Raw genomic sequence first — 14,975 nt, forward strand, 5'->3', positions numbered from 1 at the left:
ATGGGAAGAGGGGATTAGGACATGCAGAGACAGACGGCAGGGCTGTGCATGTCGAGGAAAGACCATGTGAGGACACAGCGAGAAGATGGCCAGCTGTTAGACAAACCACGGAGAGAGACCTGGGGAGAAACCAACGCGGCCAACACCTTGATGTTGGACTTTCAGCCTCCAGAGGTGAGAAAATATTAATACATTTCTGTTGGTTAAGCCACTTAGTCTGTGGAATTGTGTTGTGGCAATCCTCAACTAATGCACCTCCTAATAAAATTCTTGTTTCTAAACGGGGAGCTGTTGCATGTTGAGGTTTTTACTGTGCACCTCTGTCTGGGATGGATGCTGGCAAACTGCAGGAAGACTGAGCCATAAACCCTATCATGGTTTGACTTCTTCCTTGACCCACTCAGAAAAAGTTCAGTTCTTCTGGAAAACTCACGAGTACTCCACAAGGCGGCACATATCACCCCCCACACCATCCTCATCTCCAGGTCTCTGTGGTACACCTGTCGGAACTGAGACCAAGGGGAGAGCTCGTGTACATTCTGGTCTTTGTCAACAGTGACTCCCAACCACACCCCTATTCTTTCAAAATAGATTTTATTAGCGGCACATGGAATGTCAAGTTAAGCAAATTCTTTCCAGCGAGAAGGTGAGCCCTGACAGACTAAAACCTTGAGCATGGACGATACAGCAGAAGTAACATTTCCAGTGTAATGAGAGATAAAGGGGAATATTGTCCACCAAAGAAATGACTTTCTTCACCACGCTGACCACACTGCACAGCGCCCGATCCAGCTGGGGGGATGGGGAGGTGGGAAAAATCTCAAAGCACTGGACAGGGTGAGGACTCAGGAAGACATGGGGCCAGCTCTACAGCAGTCAGCTCCTCTCTGTTGTTGGAGAGGCCGTGAGCCCCACTACTCACTATATGAGGACCAGAGTGTCTTTGGCAGGTGGAGGCTTGCTCGCGGGAGAACAAGTGAGGGGGCTTCTCTGTGAACCCAAGAAACTTCAAGAAATCCCACAGCATCTCCATTACGACCTCCCATCTCCAGGTTAGGGAGCTATGGGTTCCCACAGGGTCCTTTGGAAGTATCTAGAAATGTCCAGGTAAGTCAGAGAAGAGCTGAACCTTCTTAGAAAAATTCCTTTACTCTCTTGTACATGAAGAACATTTCCCTTAAAGGATTCTGGTTCTTTCCCCCCGATGCTCTTGTGCAACATTCTGAGGGTCACCTGGACTTGGCCCACTAGTGCCTCTGCTGCTGCTGTCTCACTTTCAAACGCCTCCACCTCCATTGGCCTCTCCCTTCCCACCTTTCAGCCCACAGTGTCTGCATGCTGTGGGTCTCCCACATCTGTGGTGTCAGGATCATGCTGCTGCTTTCTATTTTTCCTTTTTTTGGATACAGGGTCTCGCTCTGTTGCCCAGGCTGGAGTGCAGTGGAGTAATCATGGCTCACCTCAGCTTTGACCTCCCAGGCTCGAGCACTCCTCCTAAAACAGGCATTTCTCTCATCGCTTCAGAACCCGCCCCTCAACCAAACATTCAGATGCTTATTAAGGCAACAAAACAAGTGACAGACGGGACAATTTTTCCAATTCTAGATCTAATTGATTAGGCTACGTCTCATGAGGAGACCGTACTTGACCTCTCAGCTAGCATCTGGAATACAATCTTCCAGGGGCTTAGGGCAGGTCCGTGATAGCAGTATCGTCAGGATCAGTTCCGAAGTGCAGCTTGCCGTCCTTGGCGGCTGCCCAGGGCATGGAGGTGGAGGTCCACTTTGCCACCCAGTCTCCTGTTTTGCTAACCACGATGAGGCCACCTAAACCTTTAACCCTTGACTTCATATAACCCAACGATAGGTCCGCAGCCTCTTCTACCGTCTTTCCTGAAAACAAGGAGGGGTTGAGAAACAACACACGTTACTGAAAGGAATCTCACGGGAAAATCATTTGCCATTTGAAATGCCCAAGTGAGCTAGCAAGGATTTTTGGTAAATGAACACCTGAACGCTTAAAAGGAGGGTCCTCACCTCCTTGCCCTGAGACAGAGCCCTAGCATTAGCCCAAGTGGAGGCGTCTTCCCTCCCACACCCAGGCTCAGGGTCTCTTTACTGGCCCCTTCTCCTGAGATGGGGAAGGTAACAGTACTCAATGCTCTCCCATTCCAGACCTAAGGGAAGGCGGAAAGTCAAAACAAGGTGTTAAGGACCTGAAAGCAACATTGTAGCCAACAGGAAAGGGTTTCCTACACTTCATACGCTTACTTATCAAATACCTTCTATGCACTTATCTTCACAAATTATGTTACTTGTCCTGTGGTCTGTGTACCTTGTTCTATGTGGAACAGGGTGAGTCTGGCCAGGTTCACCTTCAGGATGCTTTCCCCATGCCCTGTGGTTGAGATGGCTCCGATGTCATTGTCAGCATAACCTCCAGCTCCTGCTCAAAAAGGGTGATTGTTCTGAGCAGTAACAGTCAAGAAATTCAAATCCATATTAGAAGTCAGACACTGCATAAAAGTTAAATCGCGAAGGGTGCTCAAGTACAGACAAAGGTCAGGTTAGTAGCCATGATCCGCAGATGCAAAGGTGGACTAGAAAGCATCATGTAGATGCCCCAGAATTTAGGAGGATAAAGGAAGCCTCAGAGGGGCAGGCCGGACCTTTCACAGAGCAGCTACAGCAGGACAGCGTCTCCTTGGCCCCAAAGCATAGCCACTCCTTTTTGCTCAATGAAGCCACCCTCTCCCTGTCTCCTCCTCATGCCCCACCTACTATGAAGGAGGAAACAGCATGGCTGCATTACATGGATCTCTAGCAAGGCCATCACGTTCCAGAGATTTGGGGAAAACGTGTACCCACAACCTAACAGCCATGCACACTGTCCAATGGGTGGCAGCTGCATTTGTTGAGGGTGGGCATAACTGGACCTGAGGGAACTATTCTGGGCTATCCCCTTAAGTGGGGGTCTGGAGTGAAAGCTACTTTGGTAAGATTTCTTCCCTATTTTGGTCTTGGATTAAAGAACCTTATAGCTTTCTCTAAGTCATTCTTGTATCTGTTCACACACTGCTACCAGCCTGCAAGTCCTTTAGCCTTGGAAGGGTTTGCCTTTACCCTCCCGCAGTTGATACAGAAGCATAGATGATTGATATGTGCCTTGCTTACTGATGCTGGACATGGGCGAGGACTCAGAAGTTGAGATGTTGCACTGGACTGTCACAAGGCCCCACGGGTTCTCAAAGGCAGAGAATCCCTGGCTCTGGCTCGGGAGGGAGCTGACATTGGGCAGCAAATGAACTGCTGCAGTGGGAGGAGACGCCTTTACTTTTTCTTATAAGCTTCTGCTGGGGAATTAACTGACCAAGTCCCATGGTGTCAATGTGCCCTAATATTTGGAAGCAGCCAAGTCTTTGCTTACTTTCCAGTTACTCTAGGACCACAGAAGGCCAGGTGTCTCCAAGGGCGATCCTGGCACAGGCATTGGGTATGTGAAGGCGTCCTCCCCGCCACATGCATTTCTCAGGACAAGTGCATTGCCTGAGGTGACCACTGATGTGCCTAGCACTGTCCTTGCTGACTGTCCAGGCGGGGGCCTGGCCAGCGGCAGGGCTCCTTGGAGAGGCTCCTCAGAAGGCCAGGCAGAGAATACCTGGTGCTCATGGCTGGACAAAGACTTCTGAGAATTTAGCTTATGCCATTTCTTGTCAAGATTTACCACTGTAACTCAATTTAAAATTAATTTCTAGGATCTAACCTGGAGTGGCCCCGTGGCCTGGTCTGAACCCAGCTGAAGCAAGCTGCACTACTGACCAGGCATAGTTTGGTGGGATTTTTGCCAAGGAGAAAGAAAGGTAGACTACTTCACATCTCTTGGGTGATACACCAAGGAGTAGAGGAGTTGCCAAGCCCCTACTCTTTAAGGAAGCTTCCACGGTCTCTGAGTTCATGACGGAAAAAGGGTGTCAAGAATTGTCAAGAGTATAGATTATTACTAAACACTAGAGCAACATATTAAAAAGGGAAGGTAAGGCTAATTTTCCTCTGAAAGAATAAGCTGCTCTTTAGGGCAGATGGAACAACTTAGCTGCTTCTCAAATCTTCAGTCACCTGCAGGGGTTCATGAGGATTCCTGCATGAAAAGTGTGAAAGTGCACGGAGTGAAACATACAGCCCCCCGGCCCCGCCTCTCACCCGCTCCCGGGAACGAGATGACGCGCTTCCCCGTTAATGTAAACGACATCTCAATCTGTAATGTGTCTGTAGAAGTATGTCACTTTCAGGCTGCTCAAATCTAATAACTGCAGTCTCAGATTTCTCAGATTGCCCATGTCTTGGGAGTAAGCCTTACTCAAGTAAGTCTGCAGATCCTGAAACTGCGGCTAAAGAGAAGACAGAATCACTACAGGGTAGACTGGGGGCAACGTTAGCATCCTGTCTCCACTTCTCTCCCCAGGTTGTTCCAAAAATGCATGCAATCTAGGAAAAACAGTGGCGCCAGATACAAACACCCTCTCAAGGCAGCACCCCGGATAACCCCTTCCAACCCCGTTGTCACTCCCAGACATCCTGGAGCCGCACCAAGAGCAAAAAGGCAACGCATCAAGAAAGGGAGAGGGGCAGGGAATAGAGAATGAGGAGAGCCTGAGGGTGGGAGAAAAGGAGAAGGGGCAGGAGCCATCCCTCGGTCCTACCTACACACGGTGTGTCCCCAACTCGGCCGACCATTTTATTAATGATACCCCCTGTGGAGGTTGCGTAGGCTACATTCCCTTTGGAGTCCAAGGCAACAGCACCCACGGTTCCCAAGTTTCTGCCAAAAATAAACAGGAAAAAAGCGACAGGTTGAAAATGAGAATGAACCCCATAACCAACAGCATAGCTTAAAACTACTTAAAGTCTCATGTTAGATGTTAATGGCAGATGGGGCACCCATTCCAACATTCTAGACAGAACCTGCTTGCTTCTCATTCTACGTGGAAGTTACAGGAGGATCGCTGGGCACTCCTCTACCACTCAGCTTTAAGAGCACATCCAATCCCAACACCACCGTTTTCTAGCTGTGACCTTAAGTTTTGTGTCATCATAAAATGGGGATAAAAGTAAGAGTGCATCTCAAACTTTAGTGCGTATAAGAATCCCTTGGATCCTTGGGCCCACAGAGATTCTGAAGCTGCCACCAAGAGGAGAAAGGAAAGGAAAAAGTGAGTTGGTAGATACCGGGTGGACCCAAAATCCTGCAGGTTTTTTTTTTTTTGTGAGATGAAGTCTCACTCTGTCGTCCAGGCTGGAGTGCAGTGGCACAATCTTGGCTCACTGCAACCTCCGCCTCCCGGGTTCAAGTGATTTTCCTGCCTCAGCCTCCCGAGTAGCGGCGACTACAGGCATGCACCACCACACCTGGCTAATTTTTATATTTTTAGTAGAGATGGGGTTTTCACCATGTTGGCCAGGTTGGTCTCGAACCCCTGACCTCAGGTGATCCGCCTGCCTTGGACTCCCAAAGTGCTGGGATTACAGGCGTGGGCCACCTCGTCTGGCCGATCCTGCGTTTCTGACAACCTCCAGGATGTTGCTGATGCTGCCTGCCTATGCACCCTGTGCACGGGGTTGTTGTAAAGATAAAATCAGTTAATTTTCCCCTAACATTTTATTATGAATTCTTGAATACAGTCATGTGTCACCTATGATGTTTTGATCAACAGATTGCATGTCCCATGAGATTATAATACTCTATTTTTACTGTACCTTTTCCATGTTTAGATACACAAATACTTACTATTGTGAGACAACTGCCTACCGTATTCAGGACAGTCACACGCTGCACAGGTTTGTAGCCTGGGAGCAACAGGCTGGACCACACAGCCCAGATGTGTACTAGTCTCCACAATCTGGGTTTGTGTGAGTGCACCCTATGGTGTTTGCACAGCCATGAAATTGCCCAGCTATGCACTTCTCAGGATGCATTTCTCGTCCTGTCATGCGACGCGTGACTGTAACGAAGTTGAAGAAATTGTACACGAACACCCCGTACCCACCAGCAAGATTCTATAATGAACTGTATTTGAGGCACTGTTTTAAGTGCTGGGACACAGTGGTAAGCTAAACAAAGTCTTTCTCCCATGGAGCCTGCGTTTGGCATAGACGGTGGTAGTAACAGGGCAGTAATATGTCAGGTGACAAAAACAAAACAACAAAACAAAAAACCCAAACAAAAAACAAAGCAGCCCCAGGGAAGAGTGATGGTGGGGAGGTGCTGTTTTATACAGGGTGTCTCTACAGGACAGGGGAGCAATCATGCCATGCCAGCTACTGGGGACGAGTGTTCCTGACGCACAAACATGCCTGTCACGTGCATGGAATTTGAAGGAGGCAAGCGCGGTGGCAGAGAATAAAATGAGAGAGAGCGTGGTAGGAGAATGATCGGAGGGACAGCCAAGGCCAGATCACAACATCTCTGACAAGTGGGGTGACCACACACACTAGTTACCCAGGCCAGTTCAAATTTATGCCTGCTGTCATGGCTGTATTATTATAGTGCCACTTTTACTCTCAAAATTAAGTTCCAGTTTAAACATTAAAGAATATAATCATCCTACCTTTAGGCCATTGCAAAGGCTTTTATTGTGAGCTAAATGGGAGGACACTGGGCAGTTTGAGTTAAGAAGTGACACAATTGGCCGGGCGCGGTGGCTCACGCCTGTAATCCCTGCACTTTGGGAGGCCGAGGCGGGCGGATCACGAGGTCAGGAGATCGAGACCATCCTGGCTAACACGGTGAAACCCCGTCTCTACTAAAATACAAAAAATTAGCCGGGCGCGGTGGCGGGCGCCTGTAGTCCCAGCTACTCGGGAGGCTGAGGCAGGAGAATGGCGCGAACCCGGGAGGCGGAGCTTGCAGTGAGCCGAGATGGTGCCACTGCACTCCAGCCTGGGCGACAGAGTGAAGACTCCGCCTCAAAAAAAAAAAAAAAAAAGAAGTGACACAATCTCAGTTCAATCTTAAAAATAATCATTCTTGGCCAGGTGCGGGGGCTCACGCCTGTAATCCCAGCACTTTAGGAGGCCGAGGTAGGCAGATCATCTGAGGTCAGGAGTTTGAGACCAGCCTGGCCAACATGGTGAAACTCCATCTCTACTATAAAAAAAAAAAAAAAAAAAATTGGCTGAGTGTGGTGGCGCGTGCCTCTAATCCCAGCTATTCGGGAGGCTAAGGCAGGAGAATCGCTTGAACCCAGGAGGTGGAGGTTGCAGTGAGCTGAGATTGTGCCATTGAATTCCAGCCTCAGTGACAGAGTGAGACTCCATTTCAGAAGAAAAAAAAAAAAAAAAAGCATTCTTTCCACTCCACCCGCCCTCCAGTAGAATGGCTAAAATGAAGAGGCACATCAAACCTGGCAAGGATGTGCAGGAACCGGAACTCTCATTCAATACTGCTGTTAGTGTCGACTGTACCAACATCTTTGGAAAACCATTTCACAATGTCTACTGGAACTGATCATATGCACATCCCATGACTCAGCAAATTATACACTTGTGTATCTATCCATCAGAAATGTGGACAGGTGTTCACCAAAAAAGCTTACACAAGGTGTTCACAGCAGCAGTAGATGTAATACAGTAGTCCCCTCTTATTTGCAGGGGATACGTTCCAAGACCCTCAGTGGATGCCCGAAAGCTCAGCTAGCACTGACCTCTACAAACACTGTGTTTTCCCCTATACTGTATGTACACACCTATGATAAAGTTTAATTGATAAATTAGGCACAGTAAGACATTAACAATAATACAATAATACAATTATAATGATATACTGTAGTAAAAGTTATGTGAATGTGGTCTCTTTCTCAAAACATCACACCACGGTTGGGTGTGGGTAACTGAAAGCACGGAAAGTGAAACCGCAGGTAAGGGGGAGATACTGTAATCCTTTTTTTTTTTTTTTTTTTTGAGACGGAGTCTCGCTCTGTTGCCCAGGCTGCAGTGCAGTGAAGCCATCTCGGCTCACCGCAACCTCTGCCTCCCGGGTTCAAGCTATTCTCCTGCCTCAGCCTCCCGAGTAGGTGGGATTACAGGCGTGTGCCACATGCCCAGCTAATTTTTATATTTTTAGTAGATATGGGGTTTCACCATACGCTGGTCTCGATCTCCTGACCTCGTGATCTGCCTGCCTCGGCCTCCCAAACTGCTGGGATTACAAGTGTGAGCCACTGTGCCCAGCCAATAATACTGTAATCCTAAACTGGTTACAGTCTCAAACTCCTGATCTCAAGTAATCTACTTGCCCCCCCAAAATTAAAATATTTTATTATTTATTTTTATTTATTTATTTTTGAGACGGAGTCTTGCTCTGTTGCCCAGGCTGCAGTGCAGTGGCACAATCTCGGCTCACCGCAACCTCTGCCTCCCGGGTTCAAGCTATTCTCCTGCCTCAGCCTCCCGAGTAGGTGGGATTACAGGCGTGTGCCACATGCCCAGCTAATTTTTATATTTTTAGTAGATACGGGGTTTCACCACAGGCTGGTCTCGAACTCCTGACCTCAGGTGATCTGCCTGCCTTGGCCTCCCAAAGTGCTGGGATTACAGGAGTGAGCCACCACCACTCCCCACCTCAATCTTTCTTTTCTTTTTTTTTTTTTTTTAAGATTCCATATGTAAGTGAGATCATGTAGTATATTTCTGTGCTGGCTTATTTCACTTAGTATCATGTTGTAAATGGCAGGATCTCCTCTTCTTACTGTGGAATTATATTCCACTGTATATACACATTATACTTTATCCATTCTTCATTGATGGACAATGTAGTTGTTTCAATATCCTGGCTATTTTGAATAATGCTGCAATGAACATGGAAGTGCAGATATATTTACTAGATGGTGATGTCATTTCCTCTGGGTATATGCCCGGAAGTGGGACTGCTGGGTTATAAGGTAGTTCTATTTTTAATTTCTTTAGGAACCTCCATACTATTTTATCTGGAAAAATATTGAAAAGCTGTGGTTTTCGCATGACCGAAAGTTGACAAACTACCAATGATGACTTAACTTAGTTATTATTGTGCATACCAGGGTCATTTGTTAATTGGCTGGTGATGGCAGATGAATGGCACGCACACACGCACACACGCAGACACATTTAATAAATTATGTATTTATTCCATAAAAATATTTTTTCTTGGCTTCATTCCAGGGAGTACTGACGATGTTTTTTTTTGTTTTTGAGATGGAGTCTTGCCCTGTCACCCAGGCTGGAGTACAGTAGGGTGATTTCGGCTCACTGCAACCTCTGCCTCCTGGGTTCTAGCAATTCTCCTGCCTCAGCCTCCCGAGAAGCTGGGACTACAGGTGCATGCCGCCAGGCCTGGCTAATTTTTTGTATTTTTTAGTAGAGATGGGGTTTCACCGTGTTGCTCAGGCTGGTTGTGAACTCCCGAGCTCAGGCAATCCACCCGCCTCGGCCTCCCAAAGTGCTGGGATTACAGGCGTGAGCCACCAAGCCCGGCCTGATGATGTTCTTATACTTAACATGAATTCTACTGACAAAATGGCAAAAAAAAAAGAAAACCTTTCTTGAGTCAACATAGTTTTTAGCAAGTTTTTAATTAATTTTAATTTGGAGACGCTTCCTTCTGCTGAAGCAGCAGCAACTGGAATTACCAACAAAATTCTCAAAGCAGTACTTAGATTTAGAGACGAATCCTGATTTTCACATCATCACACTCAAATACTGTATGGATTTATATATAAATTGTGACTGCAGAGAGTATTAAAATTTTTAACTTGATCATATAAATCACAATCACTTACAGTTGTTTTTATAATCTTTTAAACAGTATCTAGGTCTATGCAGATAAATTCTTTTAAGTTTTGATGCTGGTATATTCATATTGAAGAAAATCAAAAACAGGAGAATGTTATTCAATTTTGTTCAGATCTCTCTTCAGATACTACGCTCTGATTTATAATGAATTGAAAAAAGTCTCTATGGAAACTGGTTTAGGGATTATCTATGAATTTTCTTCAAGCCAGATAAATACTTTTGTTCCCTTATTTCAATTTCCTTGGATTTTGTTGTATATCTCACATGCGGTTTCGGTTTTGTTTCTATAAACTTAAAAAAAATTTAAATCCTTTAAAGGTGAAGTAGCTATATATATATATATGTGTGTGTGTGTATGTCAGATAAGGAAGGAGGTACTCCCAGAAAAAATATATACACATATATATATAGGTTATGGTTTTGTTAAATTTATTAATAGAAATCAGATTTATACTAAATACTACAAGTTCAAAATTTTGCTTTTTGTTAAAGTCCACGATTTGCTCTTTCGAAGACTTTTTATGGTTTTGCTGAATTCTTCTTTTTTTTTATTTTTTTGAGACGGAGTCTCGCTCTGTCGCCCAGGCTGGAGTGCAGTGGCCGGATCTTGGCTCACCGCAAGCTCCGCCTCCCGGGTTCACACCATTCTCCTGCCTCAGCCTCCCGAGTAGCTGGGACTACTGGCGCCTGCCACCTCGCCCGGTTAGTTTTTTGTATTTTTAGTAGAGACGGGGTTTCACCGGGTTAGCCAGGATGGTCTCGATCTCCTGACCTCGTGATCCGCCCGTCTCGGCCTCCCAAAGTGCTGGGATTACAGGCGTGAGCCACCGCACCCGACCGAATTCTTCTTATCTAAATTCAATTTAATTACTTCAACAGCATTTTGTTGGTATTCTCATGGTGCGCCTGAGACTTGTTATAGGGTGAAATGTAAGTTTAATCAGGATATTCCATCTTTGGGCACATCTAGAAAACACTGCATGTATTCCCTCTATTGTTTCCAAGCATCAGCACTAGTGGCACAGTGGAGGTCATGCATCCTAGAAACAAATTTCAAACGATGGGCTGTATGTGTCACATAGTTTGCTTCTGGATTCTTAGCCAAGCTTCTTGCTTGTACATCTCTCATTTACCAACCACATTTGCTCCATTATCACAGGCTTGCCTTCAACAATCCTTGAATTAATGTCTAAAATGGAAAGTTTTCTTTCAATTATTCATGTAATTCAAAAATCACACTTTAAGGAGGAGATATAAAGCCAATGAAACATGGAATGATTTAGACTTTTCTTCAAGCAGTAATGGTACACTCATGGTACTATGAGTACCATGGTACACTCTAGTTGAACTGAGTAACTATTTTATTAAAAAATTTTGGGCCAGGCATGGTGGCTCACGCCTGTAATCCCAGCACTTTAGGGGGCCAAGGCGGGTGGATCACGAAGTCAGGAGTTGGAGACCAGCCTGGTCAATATGGTGAAATCCCGTCTCTACTAAAAATACAAAAATTAGCCGGGCGTGGTGGCATGTGCCCGTAATCCTAGCTACTCGGGAGGCGGAGGCAGAAGAATCTCTTGAACTTGGGAGGTGGAGGTTGCAGTGAGCCGGGATCATGTCACTGCACTCCAGCCTGGGTGACAGAGCAAGATTCTCTCTCAAAAAAAAATTTGGCCAGGTTTGGTGGCTCACCAAAGCACTTTGGAAGGCCAAGCAGGAAGGAGGATCCCTTGAGCTCAGGAGCTTAAGACGAGTGTGGGCAACATGGCACCACCCCGTCTCTACTAAAAATAAAATTAGCCAGGCATGGTGCATGCCTGCAGTCCCACCTACTTGGGAGGCTGAGATGGGAGGATCACTTGAGCCTGGGAGATTGAGGCTGCAGTGAGCTATGACTGTAACACTGCACTCGAGCCTGGGTGACAAAGTAAGACCCTGTCTCAAAAAAACAAACAAAAAAATCCCACAAAACCAAAGAATTTATTGACAAAAAAATTTTTATATATGACTTCACATCTCACTTTATTCCCTATTAAACTCATAATCTGCTGGAATTCTCCATCCTAGGTAATGATCATTACTTTCATTACTTTTGTCTTAATTCCGTTTGGCATTTTACCAAATTTTGAAATCTCTTTTACTAAACCTAGAAAATTTCCATTGTTTTTTGTACACACTGTACTAATGGTGTCATGAAAAGAATGATTAGGCTTGGCTAAATATTAGACACATTGTATTATTCTTTCGAGAATATTACATCAGTATTTTACATTGTGTTCTGTTTCCGGTAAAATCAATTGTCTGTTTATTTGGCCTCTTTCCCTCAATTCCTGTAACTGGATATGTGTTTTTTTGTGTGTGATTCTTTGAGATTAGCAATTAAATCTTCCTTTAGTAAAGAAGATGAAGTTACAAAGGATTTCATCTGACTTGTTCAAACTGGGATTTGGTGAGAATAATTTTCTTACTAATTTTCATTGTTTTGATTAACAAGTAAATCTTCATTTAACAAAACCTTTGTAAGGTCTGGTTAGTGAATTTTATGTGGGTCACCCTGGAAGAAGACCGCTTACTTCTATTGCTTCCAGTGTTGGAAAATGCAAGCAGCCTGCTTCTTTGAAGATTTTTACTTCCTTTTTCATTTTTCTTTTGTGAGCTCCACTTTAGCATTCTTATTCTACCAAAATCTTGACTTATACTCATTTTCAATAATCTAAGGGATTAAAAGTAAAATGTACTTATATCCAAAGTATAAAAAATGAGAATGTATTTTCATCAAAAAATAAAGAGCTAATCTAAAAAAAAAAAAAAACAAACAGTTGGCCGGGCGCAGTGGCTCATACCTAGCACTTTGGGAGGCCGAGGTGGGTGGATCACGAGGTCAGGAGATCGAGACCATCCTAGTTAACATGGTGAAACCCCGTCTCTACTAAAAATACAAAAAATTAGCCAGGCGTGGTGGTGGGAGGTCGAGACCAGCTTGGCCAACATGGTGAAACCCTGTGTCTACTAAAAATACAAAAATTTCCAGGTGTGGTGGCGCACACTTGTAATCCCAGCTTCTCAGGAGGCTGAGGCAGAATTGCTAGAACCTGGGAGGCAGAGGTTGCAGTGAGCTGAGATCGTGCCACTGCACTCCAGCCTGGGCAACAGAGTGTGACGGTGTCTCAAAAAAAAAAAAAAAAAGAAAAAAGAAAAAAAACAGTAATTTGCAGATATAATTTCCAAAAAGTTATATAAGTAATTATAAAATATACAAAATTTTATTAACATTAAAACATGAATTATAATTAGTAAATACAATACATAAAAGCTAAAAATTTTAACACTATAGTTTTTAAATTAACTACATCTTTTAAATATTTTCATCAAAATAAAACCATTCATAATTCTAATAGTTAACGTCCATGTAGTTGCTAACATGGAGAATTAGCAACTACAGGTGCTTTTTGTTTTTCTCTGTTATCAGTTTTTCTCACACAGGTTCTGTCTAGACCTGTGCTGTGCACTTACAGAAGCTACATCTACATGTGGCTACTGAGTGGCTGCTAGCTAAATGTGGCTGTTCTCAGTGAGACGTACTGTAAGTGTAAAACACATCAAACTTTGAAGATTTAGTATAAAAAAAGAGCAAGACATTTCATAATTTCTTATATTCATTACATGTTGAAATGATATTTTGGATACATTTGGTTAAATAAAATATATTATTAATTTCACTTTTTTTCTTTTTGAGACAAAGTTTCGCTCTTGTTGCCCAGGCTGAAGTGCAATGGCGTGATCTCGGCTCACTGCAACCTGTGCCTCCTGGGTTCAAGCGGTTCTCCTGCCTCAGTCTTCTGAGTAGCTGGGATTACAGGTGCCCGCCACCACACCCAGCTAATTTTTGTATTTTAAGTAGAGACAGGGGTCACCCTATTGGTCAGGCTGGTCTTGAACTCCTGACCTCAGATGTGATCAACCCTCCTTGGCCTCCCAAACTGCTGGGATTACAAGCGTGAGCCACTGTGGATGTGGCCACTAGGAAATGTTAAATTACATTTGTGGCTCTCACAGTATTTCTATTGGACGGTGCTGTTCTAGACCTACCCATACACAAACTGAAAAGTAACAGTCCCCATGTGCAACTTCTGCAGACACTATACGAACTCATGAAAATTTTCAGAGTCCAGCGTGCTAACCATTACACCACAGAACCCCTCCCTGTGAAAATCTTCAGAACCACACATTCCAACACGTAGAGAGGCAAGAAAATGGATACCTGGCACTACAGGGAAATAATACTTTGTGAGGCAAGAATCTATTTCACCAGTTAATTAATTAGTCTTTTTCTCTTACCTAAGTCCTTCTGCTGTTTGAATTTTCCCCACACTCCAAAGCAGTGTCCATTTCTGAGGTCAACAGTGGCATTACCCCCAAACTTTGAACTCAGGTGCCTTTTGCTTCCAAGACACAGAGCAAGGGATGTGGAGATTTCCTCGGTGGCTGAATGGTGTTAGTCACAAGAGCAATGATTAGGGTTATGGGTCAAGCTGTGCCAATGTTGAGTGACAAAGGGGTCCTATGTGTTCTGGAATAAGTCAATTGTTTTGTGTGTTTATGATATGAAGGTCCTTAAAGTGCGGGGCCCACGGCAGGAGCCCCTCTTGCTTACGTGGAAAAGCAGCAGGGGCTGCTGGAGAGGTGTTACTGAATTTCTGGAAAGCAATGTGGTGACATCTTTCAAAATGAACGTAAATCATGAATAAGGCAACCCCACTCCTATGACTCTAGCCCACAGACACAAAAGCACACTCAGTCAGGTCGTCAACAGCTGCCAACGTAAGGTCGATCTTTTTTTTTTTTCCTGAGATGGAGTCTCGCCTTGTCACCCCGGCTGGAGTGCAATGGCGGGATCTTGGCTCACTGCAACCTCCGCCTCCCGGGTTCAAGTGATTCTCCTGCCTCAGCCTCCCGAGTAGCTGGGATTACAGGCATGTGCCACCAAGGCTGGCTACTTTTTTGTATCTTTAGCACAGACGGGGTTTCACCATGTTGCCTAGGCTGGTCTTGAAGTCCTGAGCTCAGGCAATCCGCCTGCCTCGGCCTCCCAAAGTGCTGGGATTACAGGTGTGAGCCACCGTGCCCGGCCAAGGCCAATCTTTCAAAACAGAG

The 14,975-nt window shown here is 45.0% G+C and overlaps 1 protein-coding gene across 2 annotated transcripts in view; it reads right to left on the reverse strand.

The window, feature by feature from the left end:
• Positions 1-577: 577 nt before the first annotated feature.
• ASRGL1 (asparaginase like 1) overlaps positions 578-14,975 on the reverse strand; it is a 33,213-nt gene continuing 18,815 nt past the window's right edge. For both annotated transcript variants that reach the window (XM_025357669.1, XM_025357670.1), the window contains 3 exons: positions 4,700-4,818; positions 2,335-2,445; positions 578-1,892 (listed from right to left, as the gene is read on the reverse strand). In XM_025357669.1, the coding sequence (XP_025213454.1) occupies positions 1,687-1,892; positions 2,335-2,445; positions 4,700-4,818 (436 nt within the window). In that variant the 3' untranslated portion in view covers positions 578-1,686. The remainder of the gene's footprint in view (positions 1,893-2,334; positions 2,446-4,699; positions 4,819-14,975) is intronic.

Source organism: Theropithecus gelada, chromosome 14 (genome assembly GCF_003255815.1).
Source record: "Theropithecus gelada isolate Dixy chromosome 14, Tgel_1.0, whole genome shotgun sequence".
Taxonomy (NCBI): Eukaryota; Metazoa; Chordata; class Mammalia; order Primates; family Cercopithecidae; genus Theropithecus; species Theropithecus gelada.